The sequence below is a fragment of the Microtus ochrogaster genome, chromosome 7, assembly GCF_000317375.1.
Source record: "Microtus ochrogaster isolate Prairie Vole_2 chromosome 7, MicOch1.0, whole genome shotgun sequence".
NCBI classification, from domain to species: domain Eukaryota; kingdom Metazoa; phylum Chordata; class Mammalia; order Rodentia; family Cricetidae; genus Microtus; species Microtus ochrogaster.
Window position 1 is genome coordinate 19,609,380 of NC_022014.1, and position 18,875 is coordinate 19,628,254.

At 38.4% G+C, this 18,875-nt stretch overlaps 1 protein-coding gene across 4 annotated transcripts in view; it reads right to left on the reverse strand.

Moving 5' to 3' along the window:
- Positions 1–18,875, reverse strand: part of Nf1 (neurofibromin 1) — a 259,312-nt gene that overhangs the window by 140,888 nt on the left and 99,549 nt on the right. For 3 of the 4 annotated variants that reach the window (XM_026780143.1, XM_005349426.2, XM_005349425.2), the window contains exons 15-27: positions 18,218–18,297; positions 15,674–15,797; positions 13,236–13,397; positions 11,080–11,329; positions 10,364–10,437; positions 10,072–10,155; positions 7,245–7,685; positions 6,726–6,865; positions 6,330–6,452; positions 5,189–5,272; positions 4,296–4,412; positions 2,997–3,178; positions 2,299–2,510 (exon numbers count right to left, since the gene is read on the reverse strand). In XM_026780143.1, the coding sequence (XP_026635944.1) occupies positions 2,299–2,510; positions 2,997–3,178; positions 4,296–4,412; positions 5,189–5,272; positions 6,330–6,452; positions 6,726–6,865; positions 7,245–7,685; positions 10,072–10,155; positions 10,364–10,437; positions 11,080–11,329; positions 13,236–13,397; positions 15,674–15,797; positions 18,218–18,297 (2,073 nt within the window). The remainder of the gene's footprint in view (positions 1–2,298; positions 2,511–2,996; positions 3,179–4,295; positions 4,413–5,188; positions 5,273–6,329; positions 6,453–6,725; positions 6,866–7,244; positions 7,686–10,071; positions 10,156–10,363; positions 10,438–11,079; positions 11,330–13,235; positions 13,398–15,673; positions 15,798–18,217; positions 18,298–18,875) is intronic. The other variant, XM_026780142.1, reaches the window with a different exon arrangement.

The window sequence follows — 18,875 nt, forward strand, 5'->3', positions numbered from 1 at the left end:
TCTGGTGCCCTCTTCTGGCCTGCAGACATACAGACAGAATATTGTATACATAATGAATAAATAAATACATAAATAAATAAATATTTAAAAAAAAAGAAAAAAACTCTGAGAATAGAGCTCATGTTAGTCTAGAGTTTACGTCTCACTAAAGTTAAACTGAAGCAGAAAAATCAGAGAAGCATCTTAAAAATCAGGAGCCGCAGTAGCAAGGGTGCTTGAGGGCAGAAATAGAGAAAGGCAAAGTAGTGAGATTATAGAAGGGACAGCATTAGATGGAGGCTGAGATTAGGCAGGCCCAAAGTAGGTTGGGATTATAAACCACAGAAAAGAACGTGAGTTTTATTTTTAGATAACATGATCTTACAGCCTCTGTTTGACATTTATGTGTTTTTATTTTATTTTATTTTAAAGATTTATTTATTTATTAAGTATACAGTGGTCTGCCTGCATATGTTCCTGCAGGCCAGAAGAGGGCACCAGACCTCATTACAGATGGTTGTGAGTCACCATGTGGTTGCAGGGAATTGAACTCAGGACCTTTGGAAGTACAGCCAGTGCTCTTAACCTCTGAGCCATCTCTCCAGCCCCATTTACGTGTTTTTAAATGTATATTTTCAATTTATGTGTGCATGGGTACACGTGTGGGAATGTGCCCATGGAGGCAGGAAAAGGACATCAGCTCTCTGGGAGGCAGTAAGCATGTGTTTATTAGCTGTCCGGTCAAGTGCTGGGATGTGAACTCCAGTCTTTTTCTGGAACAGCAAGCACTCTTAACCACCAAAACTTCTCTCCAGCCCCTTTTATGGGTAAGTTCTCTTCATTTTTTTGTTGTTAGTTTTATGTGAATGGTTGTTTTGCCTAGGGACTGAAGCTGCAAGTCACCATGAGCTGGGAATTCATGTCAGATCTTCTAGAAAAGCAGCAAGTGCTCTAACAACTGAGCCATCTCTCCAGTTTCTTACCCTCCCATCACAGCTTTTAAGCATAAACTAAAAATACCTCAGTAATCAGAAGTTACTCTTATTAAAATCTTTTTTTTTTGGTCAAATAAACCACATGACCTTTAAAAAAAAAGAGAGGGGGTGTCGGGCGGTGGTGGCGCACGCCTTTAATCCCAGCACTCGGGAGGCAGAGGCAGGCAGATCTCTGTGAGTTCGAGACCAGCCTGGTCTACAAGAGCTAGTTCCAGGACAGGCTCCAAAACCACAGAGAAACCCTGTTTCGAAAAACCAAAAAAATAAAAAAATAAAAATAAATAAAAATAAAAAAAAGAGAGGGGGGGCATCACTCTGTAGCTCTAGCTGGCTTGAAACTTGCCATGTAGACCCGTCTTTGCCTCCCCAGTGCTGAGATTAAAGGAAAGGCAACAGCACAGGGATGCACATGACTTTTTAAAACAGAAATGAACAAAAGCTTTCTCAAAGTTTTAGCATGTGTTATTAAGAATGTTGTCTTTTATGGGTGGAGGGTACAGCTCAGTAATAAAGGATTTGCCTAAAATGCATGAGGCCCTGGTATCAATTGCCAGAATACAAAATAAATTTAGAAGACCAAATAACCATATGTCTACAGTATTTTACCAGTCTATCTTGTTTTGAAACAGGCTCTTATGTAGCCCAAGTTGGCTTTGAACTTGTTACATAGCCAAGGACGACCTTTGAGTTTTGATTCTCTTGCCTCCATTTCCTAAGTGCTAGAATTACAAACACTTGCCACCACATCCAGTACTACTTCAAATGCAAATGAGTAAGTCAAAACTAAATTATATAAGGCAGAGGTAGTAAACAATCATAAATCTCAGATTACAAGATTTAGCATTAGTAACAAAATCATGTTTACTAATTACTTTATCTAATATGAAGATATGAGATCACATCAGTGGCTTTACATTTTCTTTATATTGGTGATTAAATGGGCTTTTTCACTGGGATGGAAAAAAGAAAATACTAGTCGGGGCCTAGGAGTACCAATCCCTTCTCTACAGATGAAAAAAAAAAAGTTTAATGGCTCAGACTGGCCCACATTTATTTTGTGAGACAGTCTTACCAAGGAGGACTTTGAACTTCTGATCCACCCCCCAGTGCTGAAATTGTAGGCATGCACGACCATAAATGATTTTCTGTGGTGCTAGGAAAAGCATTCTACTAACTGAGCTACATTCTCAGCTCTGAATGGCATACTTTTTTTCTAGTTCTTACATTTTATAAATTCACCGAAGAAACATTTATGAACAAACTTATTTTGAAACACTGGCTATATGCCAGGCATTCTATTTCCCTACTGTCTCAATAAACTTACCCACTGAGAACAAGGGACCACATTGGCCAGAGCCATAGCTATAGGGAGCTCTCCTTGATCTCCCATCATTGTGACCAGTTCCACGAGTCTCTCAAACCGATCTGCCAACACTGTTTCAGCAAGTGTGTCGAATTCTGTTCCTTGTTGAAGAATTTTTGTCAGAACTTCCATAAATGTAGCTCTTGTCTGGAGATCCTTGTGATAACCTAAGCCTAACAGGAACAATTAGATACAAATTTACTACAGAGACTGTCTGAAGCAATTTTCTTTTTACATGTCATGTCAACTCTAGGTTTTAACTTTTTAATCTTATGAACTTTGTAAGCATGCATGTCTGGGCATTACATGTGTGCCTGATTACCATGGAGGCCAAGAGGCACTATCTATTCCCTAGGACTGGAGTTACAAGTGATTGTGAGCCACCATATGGGTTCTGGAAATTAAAGCCAGGTCCTCTAGAAAAACAGCCAGGGCTCTTAACAACTAAGCCATGTCTCCGGCCCAACTCTCTAGGGTTTTGTATTTTTTTTTAGAAACAGAGTCACTGTGTAGCTTTGACTGGCCTGGAACTCACTGTGTAGACCAGACAGGCCTTACACTCCTAGAGATCCTTCTGTTTCTTGCTCCTGGGTGATGGGATTAAAGTAGTGCACTACCATGCTGGGACAATGTTACATGTAGCTTTCATCTGATCTCACCTATGGAGTGCATGAGTCCACTGTCCACATTAGCATTGAGTAAGTTTGACATTGCAAGCACTGTACAGTGCCTCAGGGACGCCAATCTCCGGGACATGCCACGTTTCCTGCCACCTGCTTGTGCATTTTCATCTTCAACTTCACTACAGTCATTCAAAAGGTTCATGAACAGTGTGAAGTACCTGGAAATACAAAGACTGACCTTTACAAAGTGAAGGCCACCCAAACCAGAAAGCTAAACACACATTCTGAGTGATCATGTGACAATATGCATGGCCATGGTCTTCTGATCTTGGCCTAAGACGTCAATATGGTTCATTATTAAGATGCTGTGAGAATTGTTTTATCCTGACAAAGTACAGAATTCACTTCATGACATAGGCACAGAAGATGTGCAAGGTTTCCTGTTAAATGTGTCAGTTTTAATATTTAGCATACAAAATTCATGTTCCAAATAGTTTAGACATTGTCTTGTTTATTGTGTTTTATTTATTGTGTTGTTTTTGTTTTTTCAAGACAGGGTTTCTCTGGGTAACCCTAGCTGTACTGGAACTCACTTTGTAGACCAGGCTGTCCTAGAACTCAGAGATCTTCCTACCTTTGCTTCCGAAGAACTGGGATAAAAGGTGGATGTTCTATTGGGAATTCACCAAGGCCAGCTGGCCTGGGTCTGAAAAAGCACGGGATAAAACCGGACTAGCTGAACATAGCAGACAATGAGGACTACTGAGAACTCAAGAACAATGGCAATGGGTTTTTGATCCTACTGCACGTACTGGCTTTGGGGGAGCCTAGGCAATTTGGATGCTCACCTTACTAGACCTGGATAGAGGTGGGCGGTCCTTGGGCTTCCCACAGGTCAGGGAACCCTGATTGCTCATCGAACTGATAAGGGAGGGGGACTTGATCGGGGGAGGGGGAGGGAAATGGGAGGCGGTGGCGGGGAGGAGGCAGAAATCCTTAATAAATAAATAAATTTATAAAAAAAAAAAAGGTATGCGCCACTACGCCCGGCTTAGACATTGTCATTTTAAATGACTTAATGAAACAATCTAGATTTGTTATAAGGAAAAATTCAATGATCACATTATTCTTTAAAAACCAGAACACAAATTATTTTCTATCTTGGCCCCATCATTTCAAAAGTAGATATGGTATGTTTTATGAGAACAGCCAATGGTCACAATACAAAAGTAGTTAGGTCTTCTTGTAAATACAATAATTAGCAATTCAGTTAATTCCTTTGAGGGAGGAAGCTATATTTGTTTTATGCTTTTGTTTTTGATGGCTGAAATTTACTTAAGAAATAGCTGTGATTTGGCCTCCATCAGTTCCACCCCATCTCCTTCTTCGGGCTGTAGTGGAAGACCAGCGAGGAGTGAAACTACTGCTTCCATGCTTGCTTGGTCCAAATCTCTAAAAAAAATTTAGAAACTATGAGCCTTTCGAACACAAACTTTAGGAGCTCTCTATTCCATTAACTAAACTGTAGTCACAACCTAAGTAGTATCAGGAAATATGACAAGCTCGAACACACACAAAACTTCAAACTTTCAATCAACTAACCTTTAACATAATATCTATGTTAAATCACAAGTATGGTGCTAAGGATAAAGTCCAATTTAGCATTTATACATCTTGGATTCAAGTTCCAACATCACAGTATAAAAATGAAAAAATTCAATTAATTAACCAACCAAAATAAGGTATACACTATCAAGTTATACCTGGCCAGAGAAAAAGATAAAGATGTTATACTAATCATAGCTATCAATTCTGATATGCATCGATCATCTATCACTAAAGCAAATCAAAAAAATTATTCATTAGAAAGACTCATCATAATTATATGCCTCAATCAATACTTTACCTAATCATAAAGTAATACAATCTACTGATTTATGCATCTTCTTTCTCAATAACTATTAATCATTTTTCCTAAGCCAAAAATACTTCCCTAGACCTCTCTCATATTTGGTCAACTAAGTCTTTCCATTGGGGAAAAAAAAAAACTTCATATATTTCAAATACAAAAGCTTACACTCTATAAAACAAGTTAATACAGTGTGCTATAAATGCTTAATAGCTATACCTGTAGTCGTTTTCATGAATAAGGTAAAACATGACAGCACTTAAAGATCAGTCAGTCAGTCAGTCATTCTGTCTGTCTATCTGTTTGTCTCTCTCTTTACCTTGTAAGACACTTTACATCATCATCTGCTGCTTGGTTTGATGTTCCCATAACCCAGTCTGTTAGGTATTCTACCATTTTATTCCTGCAGAATAATGAGGAAAAGGGACAAATTTTCAATTCACTCTCTTTCTCTTACTGTATGATTACTTAGACAAGAGTGTTATTGCACAGTTGCATAGCCTTGCACTTCTTCTGCCTTGGCCTTCTGACTGCTGGAACTGCGGGTATACGCCAATACATCAAATGAGCAAACAGTTAATAAATTCAATATGACTTCAGAGAAGAAATACTGCTATAGGTATCAAGTGTAATGAAATATAAGTCAGAAGGGCACAAAGAGACACAACCGGGATGGTGGTCCTCTTCACTGGCAGAATTCAACTTTTAGTGCCCATGAGTTAGTTTTAGAAAAGGGGAGAAGAAAGGAAGAAAGAAAGGGAGGGGGAGGAGAGGAGAGGGGAGTGGAGGGAAGGTGAATGAGAGGGAGAGAAACCAGAAAAACCGATTTCCATGGACACAGAGCTTTGAAAAACTTGGAAAAACATTCAGAAAAAAACCAAATATGTTAATCCCAGCACTCGGGAGGCAGAGGCAGGCAGATCTCTGTGAGTTTGAGACCAGCCTGGTCTACAAGAGCTAGTTCCAGGACAGGCTCCAAAGCTACAAAGAAACTCTGTTTTGAAAAAGAAAAAAAAAATATGCACAACACTTCTTTCTGTTTGTTTTAGTTTTTGAGACAAGGTTTCTCTGTAGCTTTTGGAGCCTGTCCTGGAACGTGCTGTGTAGACCAAGCTGGCCTCGAACTCATAGGCCTGTCTCTGCCTCCCAAATGATGAGATTAAAGGCATGTACCACCACCCGCTAGCACAACACTTCTTCTTGGGATTTCAAGACAGGATTTCTCTGTAGCTTTGGAGCCTGTCTTGGAACTAGCTCTTGCAGACCAGGCTGGTCTCGAACTCACAGAGATCCGCCTGCCTCTGCCTCCCGAGTGCTGGGATTAAAGGTGTGCGCCACCACTGCGCAGCTTAGTTCAACACTTTTTAACCCACTTCCCTTCCCCTGTATAGCCAAGTTCTACTACTTTTCGACACATTCCACTTCACATAAGACCCTTTTTTGCTCTTCTGAGAACTCACCTAAATTTCATCTCCTGACAAAATGAGAGGTCATCTCTTCTTGCCATCATTACTTCAACTAACTGACACAGTTTTGTTTTTATTTGAATTGCATGGACCATATTACCAAGCACACGAACATATCTAATTAAGAACAGAATAAAAAGTGATCAGACATGGACAAAAATTCAGGTATTCTAAATTCTTTAATCTTTATGTAAATGCAACTTTAAACATGATCAATATTAAATTTTGTTAGGTAGGAACATATGCAACTTCTGATTACCTTATTGTCAAAGACTACACTGGGTCTATAATAAAGAATGGCAAATTATTTCATCATTCCCATTATCTGTGCATATGAGGTCTTACCTCTTAAAATCTGTCCCTGCTATGTCTCAGTAGCAAAATGCTTACCTGACCAGATTTAACATCATTGTCTCAATGCTAGCTTGTCCCAGATGCTCAGAGCTGCCTTCTGTATGATTATCCAGCAGGTTTTTCATTATAGCTATGGTTTGCTCTACAAACTGAGTATTGCTATCAGTCAATAATACCTACACAAAAAAAAAAAAAATATGTTAGTGATGGTACATCGATGCACAGAAAACAGATCATAGGACAATGAAACTGACATAATTATCACATTCAAGAACACCACAGGCAAATACACAAACACGCTGATACACACAGGTACTAATGCCTACATCCAAGAGTCATAACTCCAGTCACACCCTCGGGCCTAAGTTCTTTAGAACCAGGCCAATCCTTAGATTATATGATTCTTTTTTTCTGTAATTATGACAATTTTGAAAGATTGTAAATGGATTATCATGTTGGTACATAATTTAAATAATTTGAAAATCTTCATTTATTTCAAATATATTATTGCACTCATAGGGAAGGGTAAAAAAAACAAAGTGGAGAAGACATTACCTGTCCTTGAGAGTCAAAAAACTTGCTGATGGTATTCTTCAGTTTGTTAAACAACATTGGATACAGAGCAGGGCTCAACTCCAGACCCACCAAGTCCTTAACATTGGTCCGTATCTGAAGCCCCACTTTCTCATGGTTACACACCATTAAGGACAGAAGTCGGTCCATAAATCTGCTGACAGGTGTATCAACATTCCCTTCTGAAGACATTACGGAAATCATAGACCCTTTGCGCTCACTGACAGGGCCCATGGGTGGGCTGTAGGTCGCTAAGCCAGAGCTGCTTCTCTGCTGCAGGCACACCCCACCAAGTGCACAAAGGAAGCCAGTCATGTTGATCCATTCTTGCAGGGAGTCTGTGTCAGACAAATCTATGGATCCACCTCCACTGACATGGGACATCCGCCTCTTAACAATGGTCTTATGAAGGCTTTCGGCAGCCTAAACACGACATTTTTGTGAAAAGCATAAATTCAACAGAGATTGGATAAAAATTTTACAAATTACTCTTTCTCATTTCTTCCAGAAGGAAAAGTACATTTTACATTGTAAAAAACAAAGCTTGAAATCACCATTACATTATTATTCTTTTAATTTTTAGTTACATTTTATGTATATAAATATTTTACCTGCATGTATATCTGTGTGCTATGTGCATGTCTGGTGCCCAAAAAGGCCAGGGAAGGATGTTGGATCCCTGGAAGTGTTATTACTGGCCATTCTAAGCAATCATACAAGTGCTGGGAATTAAAACCAAGCCCTCTAAAAGAGCAACCAGTGCTCTTAACCACTGAGTTGTCTCTCCAGTCCCTACCATGTGTGTTATTAGAGAGCATTTAATATATTTTTGTCATAGCTTGACTAATAAAGTCAACCTGAAGTATCAAATTTCTTTTAAAAACCTCTGGTGTCCATGGATGAACCTTAAAACTAGTGAAGAGGAAAGACAGTCAATCACAAAGGTCCACATAATGTATGACCCCATTTGCATGAATTGGCCTGAAAAGGCGATTTTGTACTACTGAAACAGAGATTAGCAGCTACTACTCAAGGCTGGAGGTGTAGACACAGAAAGGTAGGAAAAATGGCAAGTCAGAGCTAGAAACAGCTAAAAGGCACAGGTTTGGGGGAGGAGGCATTCTTTGAGAGGATAAGAATGAATTAAAACTGACTATCGATTGACAGCTGCCCAGTTCTGTGACTGTACTAGAACAATGACTGGATCAGACACTTTGTAGGAGAGGATTTTACAGTGTACGAATTATACGCCAGTTTAAACAGCTGACACCCCATTCCCACCCTAGACCTTCCTGGTTTAAAGTTTCCTTCTTTATCTTTTTTGTTGTTATCAGACAGGGTTTCTCTTGTATAGCCCCGACTGTCCTGGAACTCACTCATCCAACTAGCTCTGCCTCCTGAGTGCTGAGACTAAAGATGTGCACCACCACCAACTGGCCTTAACCGATTTCTCTCACAGATCTAATAATGAGAGCAGTATGGGAGATACAAATCAATTATACAGAAATATCAAGTATTATACATTGCTAGGGTGACATAATTGGAGATAGTTGATGAATAAAATAATACACTTGATAATAATAGTTAAATAAAATGTCCAAAGTTTAAAATTGCATTTAACATTAAAATGGGCTCAATTGTCTGCCCACCAGATCCTTTTTAGGAGTATCTAACCATATGGCATCATGAGCCAGACAGAGTGGCAAACATCTGTAATACCAGCATTGGGGAAGTTAAGGCAAGAGGGTCACTGCAAACTCAAGGATAGCCTGTTCTACACATTGAATTATAGACAAGCAGAGATAAGTAACCAGATCTTGTCTAAAAACAAACAACAGGGGCTGGAGAGATGGCTCAGTGGTTAAGAGCATTGCCTGCTCTTCCAAAGGTCCTGAGTTCAATTCCCAGCAACCACATGGTGGATCTAATATTGTATACATAATAAATAAATAAATACATAAATAAATACATAAATAAATACATAAATAAATAAATAAATAAATACAAACAACATGAAAATTGTTAGAAACTTTATTTTTCTATCTACAGCTGCCATATCTTTTCTAAAAGTTATCTGAAGCCAGGCGGTGGTGGCACACGCCTTTAATCCCAGCACTCGGGAGGCAGAGGCAGGCGGATCTCTGTGAGTTCGAGGCCAGCCTGGACTACAAGAGTAAGTTCCAGGACAGGAACCAAAAGCTACAGAGAAACCCTGTCTCGAAAAACCAAAAAAAAATTAAAAAAAATAAAAAGTTATCTGAAATACTTGAAGGAAGAACAAGAAAGAGTAAGTGAATGGTCCCCCAGCTAAGTGGTTTCTAACAGAGGTGTTCAGTATTTCTGTGGTGATGGTAACGTTTTACATCTCTACTATCCAACTTTGGCTACTGTAAAACTGAGAAAATAAGCTTACTTTAACTTAAAGGAGTTAAAACTAACATTCTAACAGATGCATGTGGCAAATAGTTACAAGATTAGGCAGTACAGACCTAGATGAACCACAAGTAATCTTTTTTTTTTTTTTTTTTTTTTTTTTTTATTTTTCAAGACAGGGTTTCTCCGTAACTTTTTTTGGTTCCGGTCCTGGAACTAGCTCTTGTAGACCAGGCTAGCCTCCTTTAACTCACAGAGATCCGCCTGCCTCTGCCTCCCAAGTGCTGGGATTAAAGGCGTCCGCCACCACCGCCCAGCAACCACAAGTAATCTTAAAACAACTCTATATAGTATACTACTCTGAGTAGTTCATAAAAGATTACTTAAGTGAAACAACAGATCAATTAATACACCAAAATTCACTGAACAAACTCACCTGGCCATCTTCCATTTTGGTTTTCGGATAGTTAAGGATTAGTTTTGTAGCCTGTTCCCATTTTGCATGTGTATCTTCCCAAGCCTAAAATGAAGTTAATTATCACTAGGAAGCAAGTTTAGGGGTGAACTCAAAATCAACATGTAACTGCCAGGTTTTGAGCAGAATATCCTCCTTGTAATATGCACATAGCTCAGATTTGCTTCTGAAGCTGTTCGTGATCACATAGTTAAGAGGAGGCTTCAAACATGAGGATGGGGGCCTGGGAGGGGTGCTGCTGCCAAGGCCATACCTCAGTGTTTCCTGCAGTGGGGTGCTCAATACGCCTTAGTAGGGCCATCACTCTTTTCTGAAGTGCTGCTCTTCCTAAGCAAAGACAACAGCAAATCCAGTTAGTGTTAGAGCCTTTTTCACAACTGGGAACTTGCTAAGCCCTGCACAGAGCTGAGTGAAGGAATGAACAAATGACGACACTCTACACACCTCTACAGGAGGACTCATTGCTAACTTCACAGAGTCTGGAACCAAAACAGCCATCTCCCCACCTGTGCTTTAAAATCTCCTCATTTACAATTCAAACAGAATGATTTCTATATAGTCTACAACTAAGAGCAATTCACAGTGTCAGGAACAAAAGTGCACATTAAAAAAATTCAGTAAAAATTCTATTTCAAATGTCTCTGAATTTCATTCTGTTTTGTTCAGAAAAGGATTTCAAATAGGCAGTTTGAATTAGCCCTGGAAATTTTCAAACTGTTATCTTAAATAGACTTCACTGTAAACATAATTTGATGTCACTCGGCAAAACAGAGGCAGGTGGATCTCTGTGAGTTTGAGGCCAGCTTGGTCTACAAGAGCTAGTTCCAGGACAGCTAGGACTGTTAACACAGAGCCCTGTCTCAAAAACCAAAATAAATAAATAAGCAAACAAACACACAAATAAAAATAATTAATGTCAGTCAAAGTAACTGAGTTAAAAAGAAAGGGGGAGAAAGTATCCACATTTACCTGTTGACATCATGTTGCTAACAGAGGCAAATTCCATGAATGTGTTATAGTTGGGTAAGAAGTTGTGTACTGACACTTCATCCACCCCACACCGGATATCTGCTTCCTCACAGAGATGGCGAAAACAGGACATGGCAACCAGAACAGCTTCAGTGTCAGGGCTCCACAAAAACATGTACAAGGCCACTTCTAGCTTGGTCTGGGCTTGTCGGCGTATTGGTGGGGTTCCACTGCACCCTGCTGTGCTATCCTAGGAGGTAGGGGAGAATATATCTGCAACGTAAGTGATTTTATTTATAAACTCAACAATGTATCATCTATCACTGCACACAAACCTAAAAAGAATTCCCCTTTTTAATCATAAGATCTTTTCCTGATATACCTTACTCTAAATGAGATGATGTGAACCAATAAAATGCATAATGGTATTGTGTTTCAATTCAAATAGGTTATTATCTTAGATTCCAGAAATGCAAATAAAGTCTATAACAAATACACAAGAGACACTAAAACAGAGTCTACAGCAGCAAAACTTTAATCCACTTATGAGTCAACCATAAAATAGACAAAGGAAGAGGAAACAACAGGAAGCATACTTCCTACAGGGAAGGAATAAACACATGGCAGCAGGGACTGAAACAATGACACACAAACTAAACACTGCAATACAGACATACTGATCTGACATCCCAACCATTAACTACAGAAACATATTACAAAGCAAGTATAGTGTATGCAGGTAAAGTACACACTACAGTTGCTACAGGCTTAGTGGGGTTTCCCCCTCAATAGGCTATAGTAAAACTTAAGGATAAAAAGGTTATGTTCGAAAAACAAATTCTTCCATAATAATTTTGTAACTGCTCATATTATGATTTATATCTTAAGGACATTCATATATAGAAGTATATGTTCAGCTGGGGATAGCAATATACACCTATAATCTCAGTACTTGTATAGAAGGGGCAAGAGGATTCAAGCCAGCCTGGCCTATATGAGACCCAATCTACAATTTAAAACTTACCAAACACGACTGCCTATGCCAATAAATAATCACAGCAATTGCAAGACTGAAGCAGGAGAATTACAGTGAATTCAAGGCTAGCCTGGGCTATAAAGCAAGACTGTATGAATACATAAATACATGTATGTATACACAAATAAGCAAAAATAAAAGCAAAAGAGAAAGAAGTAAAATCTTAACATCACTTATCCATAATATTTAAGAAAATAAATATTTTGTTTTAATTTCACTCAATTTGAACCTTCTTTAGATTAGCTTTTGCATATGAATATAGACTTTCTGACAGGGTTCCCATCAGAATAATTATAGCTATGAGTCACAGTCTCAAATAATAAAGTGCTATTGACATTTCACCTAGTTTAACCCTAACAACTCTGGAGCAAGAATATTATACCTGTTTTATTTATTTTTAATTAACTATTATTAATCACTTTCTGCTTATTCGTTTTCTTGAAACACAGTCTTTACTATATAGGCCAAGCCAGCTTCAAACTTTTCCCCTCTGAGAGAGAAGAATAAGGCCAACAGTGAAAAGCACTAATTGCATGGCCCGCCCTTCCAGAAGACCTGGGTTCACGTCCCAGCACTTACTTACAAGGCAGCTCAGAACCATCTGTGACTCCAGTTCCATGGGATCAGAAACCCTCTTCTGGCCTCTAGACACCAGCCACACATGAGTGCACAGATACACAGGTAGGTAAAACATCCATATACATTTTTAAAAAGCAAAATTTAAAAGGCCAGGTGTAGTGGTACAGGCAGATCTCTCAATTTGAGGCCAGCCTGGTATACACAGGAAGTTCCGGAATAGCCAGAGCTATTAAAGACAGAGATACGCTGTCTTTAAAAACAAGAAAAACAAAAGAGCAACTTGTGATCCTCCTGCCTCAGCCTCTGGAACATTGGGATAATAGGTGTGCTTCACCATGTCCTGTTATCTCCATTTTAAATCTGAGAAACTGAGGGAGAGAGTTGTGAAGAATTTGCCCAGGGTTCCACAGAGAGCAGCAACAAAACTACTCTACATAACCCATACCTAACATGTGAAATTATTTAACTGAAATTTACCAAAGTACACTCAGAAAAGAAGAGCAGATGTTCTGGTTCAGGAGTCACAAAGGAAGTTACCTACCACGGAGGAATTCCCTTTTCCTTTCCGCAGAGATGCTCCAGGAGCACAGGTCCGCAGTAACTCATCATGATCCATTGACATCTGAGAGCTATTTCCACTAGCAGGGACATCACATCCTACTCCACAAAGGAAGAGAAAGTGACAGGAACTTCTATCCGCCTGCTAGGAAAAAGAAGTAAGTCCCACTGAAGCACTGGTTTCAGGAAAGAAAAGGGCTCAGTGTGGGCCGACCCCAATGCTTCATCTTGAAGTATTCATCCACCCGCTGCAATAAATAACTTTGTGCAAAGTCTTTCTTTCAAATGCCTCTCACCTGTCTATTCTCCAACACAAAACGCTTAGTGAAAAAAAGTCTACTGCAAGAAAACTATAATACTCTATGAATTACAGACAACAATTCTGCCTTGTCAGGATAATTAGAACTTTACTTTTTAAGATAAAGTTATATGCTGAGTGCATTACAACATTGATTTGAGCAGCCACAGAACTTGACACCCCCATGCATCCAGTAGTAGAATTACGCAATTATTCTATATTCAATTTTCTGGTAAATAGTATTTATATTTTCATGTGTGTATATATGTGAGAGTGTATATTACATGTAATGGGTGTCAGGTGACCTTTTCTATCATGTTCCATCTATTCCTCTGAGGCAGGGTCTGTCCTTGACCTTGGGGGTTATTTCTCAGCAATGATGGAAGCCAGCAAGCCCCAAGGATCCACAAGTTTCCACATTCTAGGAGCTGAGATTATATCATACATGGATACCTACCTGGCTTGTTACTTGGGTGCTTGGGTCTGAATCCTGGTTCCTATGACTACTCTTAACTGATGAACTATTTCTCAAGTCCTTAACTAAGAACTTTTGATCCACTACTAGGTTACTAACACTGACTGTTAGACCAAAGCCAGCATAAAAATTTTTTTTCATTTCTTTTTTCCTTTCATTTTGTGTGTGTGGGGGGTATTTTGCCTACATTTTTGTTTATATACCATGTGTCTAGAGAGGCAGGTTGTTACACACCCTGCCTTGTTATGAGTTCTGAGTTGCCATATGGGTGCTAGGAATATCAAATCTGGTCCTCTGGAAGAGCAGCAGGTGCTCTAAACCACTAAGTCATCTCTCCAGCCCCAACAAAAAATTCTTAATTTTAATATCTTATCATTGGAATACATTTAAGTTCTATCATGTTAAAGAAATGTAAGGTTCTTTTCTATCCCCCAGAACTTCAATATGTTTCAACAGTTCAAGATCAAAAAATTTTATTCCAATTAAGATTCCTCATCTTTCCAAAAGACGAAATCATCCTATAGTACTAGAGTTTTCTACCATTAAGGTACTACATCTCCTGGTCTTGTTGGAAGCAAGATCCAAATGTGTAGTAGTTCAGGCTGGCCTAGAATCCATTATGCAGTTCAGGTTGGCCTTCAACTCATTCAGGCCTCAACAGTACTAGAATTATAGGCATATGCAACCATACCCAGCTAAAAGAAAAAAACCTTTGATGGGGGAGGGCATACAAATTAAACAAAGATTAAGAACCTTTACGCTTTAGCTCGTCAAAAGATTACTTCCTGGACTAGCTTAAGCCTGAAAGTCAAGTAATCTGATATGTGTGGACTTATGAATGCAGAGAAAAGAGATTCTTTGAGCCTTCTGTGATTATAGTAGCCACCAGTCTTCACAGGACTAACCCAGAGCCTACTTAATTTAACCAGAATTCATTAACATTGAGATTATCAGGTCAGAGTCTAGAATACTGAAATGCTGAACTACCAGGTTCAGCTCTCTTAAGGGCTTCACTGAGGGAGAAGATGAAGTGGGATATAATTTAGCTAATAAAAACTTCTAAATTGGTTCTGTACTGGTTAGCTTTTTGTTACCTTGGCACAAACTAGAGTAATCTTAGAATATGCCTCTAAACCAGGCATGGTGGGTTTTATTCTCACCACTGAGGAGGCAGAGTCAGGTGGATCTCATTGAGTACAAGGCAGGCTGGCCTTGTACTCAGAGTTCTAGGACAGCCAAAAGAAGACAGAGAAACCCTGCCTTGAAAAACAAACAAAGATAAAAACCAAACAAAAACAAACGAACAAATGATGGAAGTGCCTCTATCAGACTGGCCTGTGGACAAGTCTGTGGGGCACTTTCTTGCTTAACAATTGGTAAGTGAGGGTTCAACCTACTAGGGGAAGTTGCTACCCAGTAGTCTTGGGTTATATAATGAACAAGACACACAGAGCTAATAAGCAGCATTCTTCCATGGCCTCTGCTTTAGTCCATGTCTTGGCTTCCCCCAATGATGGACTGTCATCAAGACATGTGAGCCAAATCCCCCAAGTTTTGGTCATGATGTTTATCATGTTTAACAAAAGGAAATTAACACATCTCCTTAATATTCAAATAGTTCCAATATAAGAAATGTCACTCTGCTTACCTTATTTTTAAGAAGAAATTTATTCCTGCAGATCAGAATTTCCCGTAACCACTTGAGAATTTCTGTGCTACTAAGCATTTGATGGCTAGTTAATTTCTTGCAGATGAAAAAAAGCATTTGTGAACTGCAGTAACATAAAGTTCATTGTTACAGAATCATCAAGAATCTAATATAGACATAATCATACATAGAATGGCATTATTTCATAATAGATGTAAATTTAGAGGCTTGTTTTCCCTTGTTCATGGGTTTTATCCAAATATTAATAACAACAAATTAAAAAGAATTCCATCCTTGCAGTGGCAGGTAAGAAGAAATCATAAATTCACATGCACAGTAAAGACTGAGAAGAAATACAAGAGTTGAGACCCAGGGTCTGAAAGAACTGCCTGCAGGACAAACCCACCCCACCAATGTCCATAAAGAGTTTCAGTGGAACAGAACTACACTCCTTCATTCTCATGTGGTCTATAACTGTTTCCTTGCTCCAAAAGTAAAAGTGCATAGTTAGAATAGGAGCTAAAAAGCCTGACCTATTTCCCACCCTCTAGAGAACAAGTTTGCTGATTTGTTCTCTAGGCTATACTAGAATTGTGTTAATAATTTATCTACTAACCACCTACATTACTACTTGAACACTCTAAATGAAGCTTGTCGAAATTGAGGTGTGCTCTGTGAGACACTACATTTTTTTTTTAAACTGAATCCAGGACCTCTGGAATAAAGTCCAGTGTTCTATTTTTTTAAAGTTATTTATTGATTATGCATACAGTGTTTCTACATGCATTCCTGGCAGAAGAGGACACCAGATCTCATTTAAGATGGATGTGGTTGCTGGAAATTGAACTCAGGACCTCCAGAAGAATAGTCAGTGCTCTTAACCTCTAAGCCATCTCTCCAGCCCCCACACTACAAATTTTGAAGACTTAATAAAAACAAAAATATAGAATTTTTTTTCTAATTAATTATATGTTAAAATATTTATATATATATATCAAGTTAAATAAAATACATCAATATTTAAGTTTTTTCTTTTATAATGCGTTAAATTAAAAGTTAATTACACATGGCTACAGTGATTATATCATTATTAGAGTTAGGTTTTAAATTCACTTCCAAGTGACTTAGTACCCTCAAGTCTATGATGAGACAACAAAACCTGAGATTTACATCTTCCTAGAGTGGTACCCTCATGCTCATTAAAAGACAGCTATCTATTCAGTTTATATATATGTGTGTGTGTGTGTGTATTGTGTGTGAATGTGTGTGTGTGTGTGTGTATATATATATATATATATATATATATATATATATATATATATATATAACTAATATGCCTGTTTTTAACTTATTCAACAAAATCATCAGTTCCCCCACCTTTCAGTGCTGGGGACTGAACCCATACTTCTTGCCTGCTCACCATGAGCTCATACTGAACTATGTGCCTTGTTTTAAGAACAAGAGCTTTAAAAACTAAAAACAACGTTATAAAATGTTAACACTTTAGACTTATAATGCTAAAAATCTATTTAAAACTACAACTATAGGGGGTTGGAGAGATGGTTAAGAGCACTGACTGTACTTCCAGAAGACCTGGGTTCAATTCCCAGCACCCACATGGTTGCTAACAATTATCTGTAACTCCAAGATCTGACACCCTCACAAAGACATACATATAGGCAAAACACCAAAGAACATAAAATTAAAATTAATCAGCCGGACAGTGGTGGCTCACGCCTTTAATCCCAGCACTCAGGAGGCAGAGGCAGGCGGATCTCTGTGAGTTCGAGACCAGCCTGGTCTACAAGAGCTAGCTCCAGGACAGGCTCCAAAACCACAGAAAAACCCTGTCTCGAAAAAAAAGAATTAAAATTAATCATACAATTAATTAATTAGAAAAAATCTAATTGTAGCCAGGCATGGTAGAACATACCTTTAGACCCAGCACTCTAGAGGCAGAGGCAGATGGATCTCTATGATTCCAGGCCATCCTGATCAACATAGAGAGTTTCAGGCTAGCAAAGACTACATAGTCAAACCCTATCTTGAAAAAATCACCAGGCAGGGGTAGCGCACGCCTTTAATCCCAGCACTCAGGAGGCAGAGGCAGGCGGGTCTCTGTGAGTTCAAGACTAGCCTGGTCTACAGAGAAAGTTCCAGGGCTGGGTCCAAAGCTACAGAGAAACCCTGTCTTGAACCACTCCCCACCCCCACGCCACCAAAAAAATCCTATCTCAAAAAAACAAACACAATTGATAACTGAGTAGAGGTACATCACAGAGAATAATACATGACATAGCAGAGCTTATAGCAGGGAGATAAAATTTAACACCATCAAAAAACTTTTGCTTTGTACATATGTGATATTTTATGACAGTTAAGTATCTTAATATTTTCAATCCAAATAAAATACAAAAATCATAAAATATCTATAGGTATAACTAAATAAATATCACAATAAACTAAATACTATAAATCTAATATCCAAAGACAAAATACAAAGTTAAAACTTTAAGCTGAATTAAAATTTGAAAGTACATATACCTAATTTCCCAAAATGTCTCTACAGGGGCATCGGGGTTCCACAAATCGATGCTATCTAACTGATGAAGAACCAGCAAGGCCTGAAATTTAAAGGAGAAGAGTTCACTGAGAACTTGTTAGAAAACTGACACTGAGTAATTATTCTGCAAATGCTAACAAATTGGGCTATGTAATCGTAGCTTTGAGAGGCTGAGAAAACCACCTCTCTGAGGGCAAATCTGAGGAACACAATTCTCCAGAGCAGCATAAACTCAGAGCTAACTCTCTGTGCCCCATCATTCTCAACCATAAGCGACATACATACATGTGAATGAATCAGAACCAAGATGTATACACAAACTACTTTAAGAAATAAACATGATTTTAATAAGTAATAACTCTAGAACAAAATGTTCACCCCTAAAATTAACATAAACAATGAAACACAGCAGAAATTAGCTTGGTTGTCACACACTTTTTGGTTAGAAAAGTCATTTCCTAAAATTAATAGAGGGGGCAAGAAAAGCAATCTTTGTATCTAGCACCAGTTTATTTCTGAAGTATTTCATGAGTAGTACCAACAGGTCTTAAATAACTTATTTTAAATAAGTGATTACCATATAAATATGCTATTTCTGTTTTTTTTTTGTTTTTTGTTTTTTGTTTTTTGTTTTGTTTT